This window comes from Arachis hypogaea, chromosome 14 (genome assembly GCF_003086295.3).
Source record: "Arachis hypogaea cultivar Tifrunner chromosome 14, arahy.Tifrunner.gnm2.J5K5, whole genome shotgun sequence".
NCBI lineage: Eukaryota > Viridiplantae > Streptophyta > Magnoliopsida > Fabales > Fabaceae > Arachis > Arachis hypogaea.
The window spans coordinates 16,725,529-16,739,900 of NC_092049.1; the positions used below are offsets into that span (position 1 = coordinate 16,725,529).

Here is a 14,372-nt window from a genome sequence, read left to right on the forward strand (position 1 = left end):
ACATTATTATGGGGTTGTATTCATCTTACAAGACTTCAGATGAAGGCACTACGCAACCTCAGTCAGGTGTAGCTAAAAGTAGGAATCCATATGTGCATCAAACCAATATAGGCTTAGGACAACCATCTAAGAAGAAGCGACAGCGTTGTAGTGTTTGTCAAATGGAAGGACATAAGAAGACAACATGTCCTTGGCAAAAGGACATTAACAACAACGTTATGGAAGTTGAAGCTAATGGTTCAGATAACAATGACATGTATACTGAACCAACTCCTGATTTAGATAGTGATAATTAGTAACCTCCCTAAACTTAATATTTTTGCGTAGGGAATCACTTACATATTCGTGTTTAAATTTTTTTTACTATATTAATAAAATTTTCTATATTCTTCCAATATTCATGCTTATGTTTTTAGATGAAATGATTGTCAAATAAATCTCGGTTAGACAATAAACAAATTAATGATTTATTTAATTCATAGAATTATTAATTTATATGAATTATTGTTAATACGAATTTTATTGAATCCATTGGCATCGACAAACCGGTCAAACCGCGAACCGATATAAATTACGATTCGGTTATATGTTAAAACCGCAAAAATAGAAAACCAGAATTGAACCGTTAAACTGGCCAAAAACTGATAGGTCAAACTAAACCGAGATCAGGCCGGGTTTTTGAATTTGACCAAAAGCGCTGCCGTTTTGTGTGCTGATCCACTAATACCCTAACCATTACCAACACAACAACCCTAACTCACTACAACGCCGCAGTAGCAGCAGCACATGCTCCCTCCCTCCCATCAGCTTCGAGCTCGTTGTTCCTCTCAACGCCAGCTCATTCACTCCCTCACTTCCGTTCAGCCACCGGACTTCTCCTACCGCATTCCAAGTTGGACCTTCGAAGCTCACTCCCTCACTCCTACTTGTGCTATTGTTGAATAATTATTGTCTTTAATTTCTTGCATGCACTTGATTCTACAGTAGACGCATGTAAGAGATATTGCAGATTTTGTCCATCATAAGGTTCAGTCACCACCTATCTTGAATGGACATTCATTTGGAGTACTTATCATTCAGTATTATATCTCTTCTTTGGGAAGCAAAAACCATGAAGGTACTTTCCAATTTCCTTCTGATTCTGCTACATGTTTTTGTAATCAATTAAGGTACTAGTATGTTACTAATCCCCCCATCATATGAATATCATATATATCATTTTAGTCTCAAATACCTACTTTCCTTGAAGCTTTTAATCTGATTGAGTTTGATTCTATTAATAGAAAATACATATCCAAAGCTTAGAAGAGCTATCCTTGTCTGCTCTGTGCCTCCTTTTGGTAACAGGTTAATAACTAAGATCTCTAGTGCGTTATCATTACTTTTGAATAAAGTGATTGTACCCTAACTCAATTGTGATTTCACTTATTGAGAATTCTTTTTTATTTTTGTTAGTGGTCTTATCTGGCAATATCTCTTTACCAAGCTAATTGCTGCCTTCAAGGTATTTTGAACAGACTTTCTCAAGAATGTGATTCTTCTGTATTTACTATATGTATATATCCATTGACCTGGCCGCAGGTGACACGCAGCTTGGCAGCAAAAGCTTTTCAAACCTCTCTTCCTCTTTGTAGAGAGACATTTTTCTCAGCCACAATGGAGGATCATATTTTTAAAAGGTTTGTTTGTCATCATGTTAATTGAAATTTGATATCGGAAGAATATGGATAAGAACTTATGTTATGTTTCATGGAGCCATGGAATTGCAGAATCCATTATTTTTTAAAGAAGTAAAGCACACTGGTCTACAATAGCTATGACTTTATTTGGTTTAATTCAAATAGATAAGTCTAGAAACTAAACTTATAAACCCCCTTAACAAGAGTATGCATTTTCTGTGAAATATCAAATGGTCTATTCATATTGAGTATCACTATCATGCCTTTAGCCTGGTTTGTGTTTGGATTTCAGATATCAAGAGCTAATGAAAGAAAGTTCGAGTTTGCCATTGTTTAATTTAAGAAAGCTGAATGCATCACTTCTAGTTCCTTCGGCGCCAAATGTAAGACCCAGAATTTTCGAATAAATCTTATTAGAAATTAATTTCAATTCATTAGAAATTTTATCTTTAGGAATTATTTTATTAAAGCTAATTAAATCAAAAATTAAATCAGGTTTTGATAATTAATTAGAATTTTACCTAATTTTATAATTATTGAATTATTTACTATATTTAAATTTCAAAATTAGTAGTTATTGGATGACAAGAATATTTATGTGATTTAATTCAAATAATTGATATTTCTATGATTTAATACTTCAAGTTTTAGAAATAAAGAAAATTAATCTTATTATCTTATAAATTCAATTAGAGAATTTGGTTTTAAACCAATTAGTATTTTAATACAACAAATAATATTTTAAAATAATTTTAAAGATTAAAATTAGATTTCAAATTAACATTATATACTCTAATTTGATTAAAAATAACTAAAATCTAAATTAAATCCTAAATTGCTAAAACAAAACCATAAGCCTAATTTTTATAAACACTCACCCTCACATCTCTCAGTTCACACGCACACACAGCTGCACCCCTTTCCCTACCCTCACTTACCCACAAAAATTCCATCAGAAGGAAAGAAAGAAAAAAAAAAAAGAAAGAGGAAGAAGGATGGGAACCGAGGAAGGAAGGAGAGGGGGGAGAAGAGTGAGGCGGCGCGGTGGGTGTCACTGCCACCGTCGCCGCCGCTGCTGACAGAAGAGAGAGGAGATCTGAGAGAGAAGGAGAGTACCGCGAGGAAGCCGCCGCGCAGCTCAGGACCGCCGTCGCGTCGCGTCGCGTCGCCGTTGGCGCCAGCGCCGAGGAGACCACGCGAGGAGGAGAGACGCGCGAGGGAGAGAGAGCGGGATCTCAAGCCGAGCTGAGGTCCAACCACCGTGTCAGAACCCTTTTCGCGTCGCCAGCGTCGCCCACACCGTGAAGCCGCCGCGGGAGAACGCACTGTCGGTAAGGGTTTTAAAGTTTGGTTTATGTTCTTTTGGATTCCGGGAACCTTTATCGTCACTGCATGCTTATTTCAGTCACCCGCCCCCGCTGCTTGTTGTTCTGAACTGCTGCACCGTCGTTGCCGCCGTTCTGGTCACCGGGTGTGGCGTGGGTGATCACCGGAACCACCATCGGAGTTACCGTTATTTCAATTCAGCCGTTCATCCTTGTTTGGGTAAGCCATGCGTTCCAAAACCTTTAAATTGGTATTTCTGTTTTAAGTTGTTTGAGGATCTGAGGTCTTGGTGTCATAGGATCGAGTTACGGGTCTTGATTGCTGAGTTCTATGGCTGCTGCATACAGCATCAAGGTGCTGCGTCGTCACCGGAGCTGCTGTTGCTCCGTTTTCTTGATTATTTGTAAGCCCAGTAAGTCGTTCCTTGTTCCAAACTCTTTTAGTTGCTGTTATGTTATAGATTATTGAGTTTTACGCGACATTAATATTTTAGGATTGGGCTAAGACTGTGTTTAGAGGCTGTGGCTGCTGCGGGGACGGTCAGTATTAATGTTGTTGCTGTGGGATAAGAATAGAAATGCGGTTTGTCACGTAGTTGAATCGCGAACGAGGTAGGGGTTTTTCTTAAAATCTATTTTACATTACAGAGTTGTGATAAATAGATATTGACGCAAAAGGATAAACTTCTGTGGTTACATTTGTCTTGTGAATGTGATGATTTGTTGGATTGGATTATTTGGTGCTTGATTGTGTAAGTGGCTTATGGTTGTTGGTAAAAACCGGTTTGAAATGTTATTTACTCGATTATTATGAAAGGTGGATCTTCTTGGTTTTAAAGTTTACTTGGTAATATAAATGAATCGATTTTAGGAAATAATTTGAGATATGAAAATAAATTGATTCTGGGAGCGGTTTGATTTTGGATTCGTCTGACTTTACAAATGATTTAATATTTGAGCTGATTTGATGTTAAAAAGAGTTTTATTGTTGGAATTGGTTTGATTTGAAAATAAATTGATATTGGAGCTGGTTTAACTCTGGAAAAATGAATGAGATTTGGAAATGGATGATAAAAGGTTTGAGAAATGTTTAGATGGGACCCGAAAAGGGTGGCAGAATCCGAATTTTAGAGGAGATGCTGCCGAAATTTTATAAAATTAGAAGTTTCATTTGAAGTAGTTATTTTACAAGGTTTAATTTTAAGCATTATATAATTTAAGATTACTTCATTTATCAAAGGAAAAGTCATGTTTTGGATTGAGAATTGTTAGTGAACAGAATGAAAAGAAAGATGATGAGGATTTCTTTGAAATATGACTTTCGAATGAATTTGGAAATGAGATTTGGATTAATGAATGATTATGAAGTTGAGAATGTTGAGATACGATCTTTGAATTGTTCATTTGGCTTATGAATTTGAAATATCTGAGATACGAGGTTCCCTGGATTAAGTGCCGTGGCTTGCCACCACGTGTACCAGGTTGAAAACTCGATACTCTGTTGACCCTACGACGTAAGTGTGACCGGGCACTATATAAATTCCCGGGAATGTTACCCCCATTGAGCAATATTGATTATTTGAGAAAAAGCTATGCATAGACTCTTGGGGATGCACGTCGGGGGACAGTCTAAGGACAATTCAGACTTGTCGGGTTGGCTGGATAACCGACAGATGAGCCTCATCAGCCATAGGACAGGCATGCATCATATGCATTTGTATGCTTTGCTTGGGTTTGAACCTGTTTTGGTTTGCCTAATTGCTAAACTGTTCTTAACTGCTACTTGAACTATTTGCTGTAATTGCTACCTACTTGTGCTTTCCTTGTCTGTCTTGCCTGTGTTTGTCCTGGCGTGCTACATTTGAGAATGAACTTTGGCGTTGCATTAATGATTGTGTTGTTTGATTGCTTGGTTGGTTTCTAATTGAGATTTTCTTATAAGAAAAGAAAGGTTTCGGATTTCAATTAGATTAAACATTGTTTCTTTGAAAAAGTCTTGAACGATTACCTACTGGTTTTTAAGAGATTCATAAGGCGATGATAATCACTGAGTTTGAAAACAGTTTTCTTATTAAATATCTTCTTATGACAACTTTGAAACTGCTTGGTGAGACCGTGTGGTTAGGTTCTCACCCCCCTACAGCTTTACCTTTTCAGGAACCGGAAGAAGCGTTATGAAGAGTTACACTGCGTTTGGCTTATATGTTGTTGTATTCATTAGATTATTTTTCTTCCCTCGTCTTTGTTATTACAAGTTTGTAAGAGGGATAGGAATTGTATGTTTTATATGTATAATATAAAGTTATTATGTAAGGAGTCTTGTATATGAATCTATGCCTGCTTGTTTATTTTAGATGAAGTATGTATTTCCGATTTATAAAGTGATCAGCGATACAATGTCGAGTCACAGGCTCCTATTTTATTATTTAGTATGTAAAGTAGTCGTAATACTTCTTGCTATCAGAGTGGCGCAGCCGAAAGCGTGACTACTGATAGTGAGGGTGTTACACCAAACTGCCCTGTCGATGTCCTTGTTTTGGGTGCGAAAAATGACTTCATTTTTGTTTGTCGTTCTATGCCGAACACTCGAAAAGAGTTTCTGGCCCCCTCAGATGATGTCAGACTCAAATTCACTGAACTATTGTTGTTTATAGGATGCCGAAGGACTAAATGAGACGGCAAGATTTTACAGTGTGCCGCCGGATTGTGTTGATGTCGTTGCGCATGATATGATGTTGGACGTTTCATGGGAAAAAGGAGCAAAAGTTATTCTGTCATGGATTAATGGTTTGGACAAGTGAGACTTTGAGACAAAGGACATGTTTTTCGTTCTTCTCTTCTTTAGCTTTAAGTAGTTGTAGATGAGCAAAGTTGAAGGTGCTACAAATCTTCAACTTAAGGCAATATGGAAGGTTTCAACCGGGATTTTCATTGAATTGTAATCATTCAAAATTATATATATTTGCAATTTATTAAAATTATTTCGTTTTTATGAAAATTAATTCAAAACTACAAATTTATATCATTTTATATTTGTTGTTAAAATTCACCTAATAATCTTTGTTAAATAAAATAATACAATTGTAATTTAAGTAAAACCACATATATTTCTCATTAGATGGAAATGAAAGAAATATATTGTTTGTTATATTAAATAAAATATTTCTCATTTTTTTCCTCACTCAATTTTCTTATTCTTCTCCTATTTTCACTTCTGAGTTTTATTATAAAGATTAATCAAATATCAAGGAATACGCTCTGTGACAATTACAAGATTCGAGGAAAAAAAATTGTTTGAGTGTGATTATTGAATACAATGGTCTTAGTAAACTTGTAATCTATAACTACTTTTGATATTTAAACGGTTAACATAAACCATTGTAATAAATACTTCTAGCTAAATTTACTAGTTTGCAATTGACAATTTCAATTACATTTGCATTAAGAATATTATAGTATCGGTTAATAGATTTTTAAAAATCCTTATTAGTGCACTACAACATTTTCAGGTTGAGGTAACATTTAAAAAGTGTTGCCTAAAGACTGACAAAGGTTGCTTTTGATCTATGGCAACATTTTTGGACCTAAGGCAACGTTTTTGGGCAGCGTTGCATATGCAGCCGTTGCCTTAGATCAAGGCAACACTTTTTTGTTTCAAAAACAACGCTTTTGAGAGCAACACTTGGTAAGTGTTGCCTTTGGTTAGAAAACAACAACACTTCAAAAGTGTGTTTGAAACAACACTTTTGCAATGTTGTCTTTTCTCATATTTTGACCACTACTAAAAATGTTTCCTATTTGCAATAAAATTCAACTCTTTTATGTGTTGCTTATAAGTTTGAATTTGCAATACTTTAAAGTGTTGCCTATTAGTTTTGAATATGCAACCTTTTAAAGCATTGCCTTTTCTTTTGAATATGCAACCTATACAAATGTTGCCTTTTCTTTTGGATATGCAACCTATACAAGTGTTGCTTTTTCTTTTGGATATGCAACCATACAAGTGTTGTCTAATATTCAAAATATGCAACTAATAAAAATGTTGCCTTTTTGATAAAAAAAAATTACTTTCGTAATAAAAATACAAAAAAATTAAAATTTATAATAAAATTTTTTGTTCATATATGTTAATTATTTTAATTAATAAATAAATTTGTGCACAATAGGAAAAAATTATAAAAGAGACAAAATAACTAATAATAAAATTCTAATCAAAATAGATATTAAAAAGTTCAATTAGTATTTCAAATACATATTTCAAATACATGTTCATCAATAATTCTCAACAAAATAATAAAATTCTTGTCTAACAATAATTGTCATAACAAAATAGTAATTAATATTTATCAAAAAAATATCAATCTACTTGCATATTTTATATCCATGCTTGACTTGTCCCATATGCTAAATCTGCAAATAATACACAACAAAAAATAAACAACTTATTATTAAAAATGAAAAATTATAATAATAAAAATTTCTTTATGATATTAAATATTATAGATACAAAAGCAATAAATAGGTCTAAAAAACTCCTTCTAATGTGCTTAAGGTATAAATTTGATCAAGTATTTCAACAAACAAAGCTTGTCTCTTAGTCTTGATTCTCTTCGGAAAGAAAAACTATAATAAAAAAGATCACAGTTAGTTAAAAGTATAAAACATGTCTCTAACTTCCATTAAAAACTTCAATAAAAAGGTTAAAAAATTGGAAACAGCAGCTATATATTTTCACAAAACTGCAGCTAAGCCATATGAAATTGGAAAAAGATGATAAAAAATTATTAGTGTATGTTAATTAAACGATGAATTCAATGCACTTTAACTTAGGAGGTGCGCTGTAAATCCTTGACTATATGATGATGAGTCCAATAATGTCAAAGGCACATGCCTTATGCCTATGCATCTTGGGATTAACAAAGATGAGACTTCTTTTTAAGGAGACTCTAGCTACTCACTTCAATATAATCCCCACTACAACCTTATACATCTGTCAATCAAAGATTCATGATAATGGCATCAAAGTACCGCTTGATTATTATTCATAAGGAGGCAATTCATGAGGAAAATTATTGTAGAAAACATACAAAGGGGAAGTTCCCAAATCTCCATAAACCACACCAAGACTCTAATATGCAAGCCGAAGAATTAACAGAGCAGAAAATTTCTGTAGAAATAAAAACAAAATTAACAAGGAACTCAATAGAAATTACTAGTAGCCAGTACAATATCTTGTAATTGGATCCAGAATGAAGATTTCCAGATTGAAATTTTACCATTTAACACTCCAAGAGTCTAACATCATCAACGAAAATTTGTGTTCTAATACAGATAACAAGTTATTAATTTCCAGCATCTGAACTTACAATGACACCATGTTCTGAAGCTGACTAAGTTCTTGAGGAATCAAATTTGACAAATCACTGCAACATAGAATGACAAAAACCAATTAACAAACAGGAAAAAAAGAAGGGGGGGGGGAGTAAACAAAGGAGAAAACAGATTTCATTAGGAAAAAATAAAGACAAATGACTTGCATGTCCATAACACTTCTAAGATTAGCAAATTCTGCTGGAATAAATCCTGTTATATGATTTCTGCTCAGGTTCCTACAAAAATCAAATAATAGCCGTGAGTAAAAGAGAAACTGCCAGATTCGAAAAACAAATAAATAACAAGAAACTTGCCACAGTACTCACAGCTTTAGAAGATGTTCCAAGTCACCGAGGGAAGAAGGAATGGAGCCAATTATATTATTATTTGAAATACCCCTAAGAAGGAATCTGAAACCATTCATCAGTATGAACCAGAGGGATATAAACAGATTTGGATCTGGAATGAACAATATGTAGAAATCTGAATTTCTTAGTCTACTTAGCATTTAGATTTGTGCTTGAATTTCTCTCGAATATTTGAAATAGACTATTATATAAAGGCATGCTCCTATACCCCAACAATTCACATTCAAAATAATTATATTGAATAATTTAACCTCTTTCCTTTTAAGATTTTTCAACATGAACTCTTTTGCAAGCATGGCACAAGCATATATCTACTGTACTACCTAATCAAAATAGCATATCTTTGAATTTCTATATATATAGTATTGAATACTGATTGATAAATCATAAATGCAATCATTCAACTCCATCAATTTATTAAGGAATTGGTCCAGAAGAAAAGAATGGTACAATAATGAAGAAAATCATACATGGTAAGAGACAAAAATCTGACCAAATAATAATTTCTTATCAATAAGATAGTAGAAGAAAAAACTATTTTAATGCTTCATAGAGATTTCCAAAAAATATTGAAAAACATTCTTTAAATGCATGATTTTTGCCAAACATATAAATTTTCTAAATTAAAGAGGCAAATTTTCCAAACATATATGAAAATAATTTTAAAAAAATTAAAATGAAAAAGTAAATAAAAGAATGAAGAAGTAAAACTCATATGCTGCTCCAAATATCCTAATAGCAAAGTCTGAAGAAGAAAAAAAATTAAAAGGTCTAAAAATCCACAACACAATACACATTTATACTATCTATTAATATTAAATAAAACTAAAGAGACCAAACACACGCCCATATGAACAGACCTTTTTTGAACATTCTTCAATCTCAGACTTAAACCTAAGTAAAAGATAAATGAAAAAAAAAAATTAAATTCCAAGAGAATGATGATCAAATTAACTAAGAAGCCTGGGAGATATACTTATGATGTATGTCCAGAAATCTCACAGTTGTAGTGGCAGCTTCAGCCGCATCCAGCACTGCTTGTGCCTACTTGCACTATACAAACACAGTGCCCAATGAATCAGTCATAAAATGTAAAAATAAAGGGAAAGAAAAGAAAGAAACTCTTATCATTCTTAAGTAATATTACTATATATCGTACATGTGGACATAATCATTAATTAGTGCATTAAAAAAATCAACATATGAATAAAGAATGGTGCTCTGCTCACGAATACAAACATCACAACTGAAACTTCTATCTTACCAAAATTAACAAATATCAGATGCAAATAACTAACCTTCAATTGTAAAGTCATCAAGTTTTGCACGGCTAGCAACTAACGCATATGCATAATTGAAAAACAAATCAGCTCTCTTCAACTCTGTTTCAGATGGTTCAGGATTTTCTGGTCTATTGATGTGGAAATCACATTGCATTTTCCAATAATTGATTCTTGAAAAAAAATTTGCAGAGGAGAGAGATGATAGTAGCACATTTTACTCAGAGAGAGAGAGAATATTTTCTCAGCTATATGGAGGCACTTAAATGATTTCTTTAGATCTGTTTGTCGGAATAACAAACAAATAAAAATAAAAAAGGGAAAACAAAATCAACTCAGATAGATATAAAATTTCATAACTCAAATGAATGACCTGGTTATAATGACTGTTGATTGGCAAGCACAACTACGGGCACCAACAGCAATGCATTCACAACAGCGGCAAGATCAGAAACAACAATGAACATAATAGGAGTCACCACTTGAAGCTTCAGCTGCCGCCACAACAGCAGCAACAACATCAGCAGTGGGCACAGCCTTCAGAGGACAACCTGGCTTCCTCTCCACCCCAACGTAACAACAGCCGGACCCGGAATGAGCGTCGCTGCAGTCCTAGGCGAAACCCCATTCTTCTTCACCTCAGAGCAAGGCTGCACCGCAGGCTCATCTGCAAGCCCTAGCACCGCCCACACGGACTCAGCATTCTGCTGCTGCAGTTGAAGGACATTAACATTTACATTCCTGACTTGGAAAAATAAAGGAGGGGATGAGTAAAGGCCAAAATACAATGAAAGCAAGGAGTTATAAATAAGTAAGAGTAATGCATATGATGTATGGCGGTGAAATTCAAAATTTGAAAATCAATAAGAAATTTGAAAAATAGGTACAAAAGGAAGGAAAAATTAATTGAAATAAGGGAGACAATACAACAAATTATTAATGGTTAAAGAGAATAAGAGGAGAAGTTGTCAGAAAGTATTAAAGACATTGAAGCTAATATTACCTTTGATATAACCTAATAATGATGCAGAAGAAATGAAGAAAGAGAGACCACAGATGATACAACTCTTATAAAAGGTACCATAATCAACCCAACTCTTTAAGATCTCTCCTTCAAGACACGTTGGATTTCCACTACCTGACAACCCTCTCTTAATAGTTTAGTATTAGATTGGCCAGACACACACCCATCTGAATCTGTTCCTCCTCCCTTTACTTTCTTTCACATTATCAGTATAATAGCAAGCTATCTAATCACTCTCATCTCTCCAACTAACAATAATGAGCAATGTCTTGAAGTAAGACACAGACACGAAGACGGAGACACAGCCGATGGTGCTGAAGACGTCTCTGTTTTTCATAGTTAGTGCAAGCATTTGAGTTGAGTTGAGTTGAGTTATGTATCATATCGTCATTCAAATTTAGAAAGGTTCAGCTTATTTAACCATTTATAAGTCTGATTAGTGTTTGAAACGGGAGAACACAAATTTGTACAGTTCCTTTAGAAGACTTGTTACTTTACTTATCAGGAAGTTAATTATATATTTTATAATATTAAAGTGATATAACACAGCACCCAAATGATGCATTTTACCCTCTAAAATGCAGCTTGCAACACACTCTAAAGGAACTTAATCACAACAAAACTACTTATTTGTACTTGGAGAAAAACAAAAGATAGAAAAAAGAGTAACCAATGACTGAGACAATATAACAAACAGAAAGAGCGCAAAGCTGAATAACAAGCTTAGTTAGTTACTTAGTTACCTTCGAGAGTGAAGAATATCTTTGGTTAGTGTAACCACAGGCTCAATGTCCCTCAAAATCTCCTCTTCCTTCTCCTTCCACAGGTGGTACGGGTTTATAGCCGGTGTGGCGGCAGTGCACCACGCTCGATGCTGAGGTGGCGCAAGAGTGAAGCGAAGGTGCCGATGAAGCAAAAACTGGCGAAGAAGATTAAAAGGAGAAGAACTTTTCATAACTAAAATTTTCCAGAATAATTGCTAATCTAAAAAATTAGGATTCAAAACACAAAAATAGAAAAGAAAAACAGAGGCAGAATCATGAGTACCTGAACAATGATCAGCGGTGATGAACCCTAGCAGAAGAACACTGGCAAATTGGAAGAGATCAGAGATGAACGGCAAGCAAAACCTAGAGAAGCTCGAAACAGCAAATAGCTCAGAAAAACAGCAAATAGACACACACAATTTCCTTTTTCTTGAAAAAATCACACATACACACAATTGAGCAATTAGAGTAGGAAAGGGAAGAATTGAAGTGCACACCTAATGAAATGAAACAAGTTTGGCAGCAGATCAAACGCAGAACGAAACCAGATCTTGTACTATGCAATTTTTCGGCAAAATGCAGAGAGAAGTAACCGACACCGTGCAAAGAACAGAGAAAGAGAGGAACACGAGGTAACACGAAGAGAGCATAACAAGGCGAGTAGGGAGGAACGCAAAGAGAGAGGGAATGCTTCTCCGCGAGTAGAAAAGGAACCGCGAATTTCATCAATTTAGGGGTTAGGGTTACCAGTAGCATTTTGTTTCAACGTTTTGTTAGGAATATGAAGATGATGAATGAATGAAAGTTTCTGTGTTTGAATCATTTAGTTTTCTATTGATATATTTAGAGGAAAAATTGAAATTTAAAAGAAAAAAATACATTTATATATTTTAGACAACACTTTATAATGAGAAGCTTATTAAAAATTTTAAAGCAATTTTAGAAAAGTGTAATTTATGTACATGGTAAACGTTGCATGTGTATTTTGCTGAAGCAACGCCTTTCATGTGTTCTCTATCTAATCAAAGGGAACACTTATGTAGTGTTAGTTAAAAAAGTGTTGCAATAGCAATATTTCATTGCAACAAATATTAAGCATTGTTTTTTATCATTTTAAACAACACTTTTTAAGTGTTACTTACAGTATATGTTGCAATAGATAAAAAATGTTGTAGTGGTGGAAATTTCTTTTTATTTTGGACCTGAATAAGTTTAACGTATGCCTCACAAATATAAATAAGGAAGAGGATTTAAGGAAAAAAACCCTTTGGGAAGTGAAAGATCATTTATCATACTAGGTCAAATCTTGAATATATGAAAACATAAAAATAGAATGCACACAAATAAAAAAATAGAATTTTATCTTTAAAATAAATTATTTGTATAAAGTAAAATATAATTCACCATACATAATATTTGTATGGCATTGTTGCTGAAATAATAAATGAAAATGACATTACTTCATCATAAAAATATGAGTTTCGTTAAACTAAGATATCTATATAGTGCATAGAAATAGAAAAAAATTGTAAAAGCCACAAAACCAAAAATATCTATTTAAGAAGTCATTCTAAAATAACTAAAGAAGTACATCCACCAAACCTAACAAATAAATAATCAACAACCAAAGTATTGTAATTTATCAAAGTAACTACTATTATCTTTACATCTCATGGTTTGTGTGCATATTCCAAAACTCATTGGTCGACACTATAATTCGTGACTTCTTCTGGTTGATCCGACTCCTGAGTAAATGCACAGCAGTTATCATGCGAATATCATGATCCTCAGGCTGCAATTTATTTATTATGAATTAGTACAAAAAGATAGAGTATAAATATTAGAGATTTGTAAAAGTTGCTCACCTTATTGTTACCCTTTGGTTTAAACTCAAAAGTCATATCCATCTACTTCATTACCCAAGTTGCAGAGTTCCAGCTTGAACTACATTAATGTATATCTTTTGGCCTTATAATTTTGTATTCATGAAATTATTTATTATACTCTTGAATGCCATCATCCTTGTAAAAGTTCGACATGATGATTTGCTGCAGTACGTTTGCCTGATTTCAATTAACTAGTTAAATAATAAAAACGAAAAATCCAAAGCAAATAAGCTTATAAAATTTTTTTATGTCCTTACTAGGGTCTTGATAACACGTTCATGATAGTGAATTCTGTCATCATTAAAATGGGTGTCCAAGTGATAGATTGTACGATCGTCAATCGAGATTACCATTAGATACCAATGGTCATCCTCTTGAATAGGAACATATATCTAGACCATAAAATTTTCCCGTGTGTTATGTATATTGATAAGAAAAAACTATATTCAACAAAGAATATCCAAAAAAATCTTACAAATTTTAAATCAGCAGTAGGTTACATAAATTTGTATATATAGTGTTGCATCTTTTGCTCTAAATGTATCTTGTTGAAGACATCCACCTAAAAACATTAATGCATTCATATAACTGTTACTACATGATAAAGCATAGTTCTTTATCAGCATTACATTTATAACTTATAATAAGTAAAATTATCTTGTTAGGTGTT

At 33.5% G+C, this 14,372-nt stretch overlaps 2 protein-coding genes and 1 long non-coding RNA gene across 49 annotated transcripts; 2 read left to right on the top strand and 1 right to left on the bottom strand.

Moving 5' to 3' along the window:
- The first annotated feature begins 8 nt into the window (after positions 1-8).
- Positions 9-5,982, top strand: LOC112742320 (uncharacterized). Its single transcript, XM_025791557.2, has 9 exons — positions 9-285; positions 417-427; positions 988-1,117; positions 1,284-1,347; positions 1,456-1,504; positions 1,582-1,679; positions 1,972-2,062; positions 5,505-5,567; positions 5,659-5,982. The coding sequence occupies exons 1-9, from the start codon at positions 9-11 to the stop codon at positions 5,803-5,805; spliced, it is 930 nt and encodes a 309-aa protein (XP_025647342.1). The 3' UTR covers positions 5,806-5,982.
- On the top strand, positions 2,546-5,396 carry LOC112741702 (uncharacterized). Of its 2 annotated transcripts, none has more exons than XR_003171565.3 (5): positions 2,546-3,010; positions 3,085-3,224; positions 3,304-3,408; positions 3,499-3,616; positions 5,148-5,396. It is a non-coding gene; the product is annotated as an uncharacterized lncRNA (long non-coding RNA). The 2 variants fall into 2 exon arrangements; XR_003171564.3 differs by having other exon boundaries at positions 2,548-3,010; positions 3,304-3,417.
- Positions 5,983-7,197: 1,215 nt separating the features above from the next.
- On the bottom strand, positions 7,198-12,693 carry LOC112741703 (uncharacterized). 46 transcript variants are annotated; one of them, XR_011870760.1, is made up of 11 exons: positions 12,314-12,693; positions 12,097-12,137; positions 11,793-11,968; positions 10,399-10,766; positions 10,044-10,306; positions 9,722-9,798; positions 9,606-9,639; positions 8,704-8,787; positions 8,542-8,613; positions 8,371-8,427; positions 7,198-7,414 (listed from the first exon to the last, which is right to left on the bottom strand). XR_011870760.1 is itself a non-coding variant. In XM_072213844.1 (10 exons), the coding sequence occupies exons 6-10, from the start codon at positions 9,771-9,773 to the stop codon at positions 7,351-7,353; spliced, it is 303 nt and encodes a 100-aa protein (XP_072069945.1). In that variant the 5' UTR covers positions 9,774-9,798; positions 10,044-10,306; positions 10,399-10,766; positions 11,793-11,968; positions 12,097-12,179; positions 12,314-12,661; the 3' UTR covers positions 7,198-7,350. The 46 variants fall into 46 exon arrangements, 17 of the variants coding, with proteins under 17 accessions (XP_072069945.1, XP_072069953.1, XP_072069950.1 ...); XR_011870758.1 differs by having other exon boundaries at positions 8,704-8,775; positions 9,748-9,798; positions 12,097-12,179; positions 12,314-12,661; XR_011870756.1 differs by having other exon boundaries at positions 9,748-9,798; positions 12,097-12,179; positions 12,314-12,661.
- Positions 12,694-14,372: the final 1,679 nt, after the last annotated feature.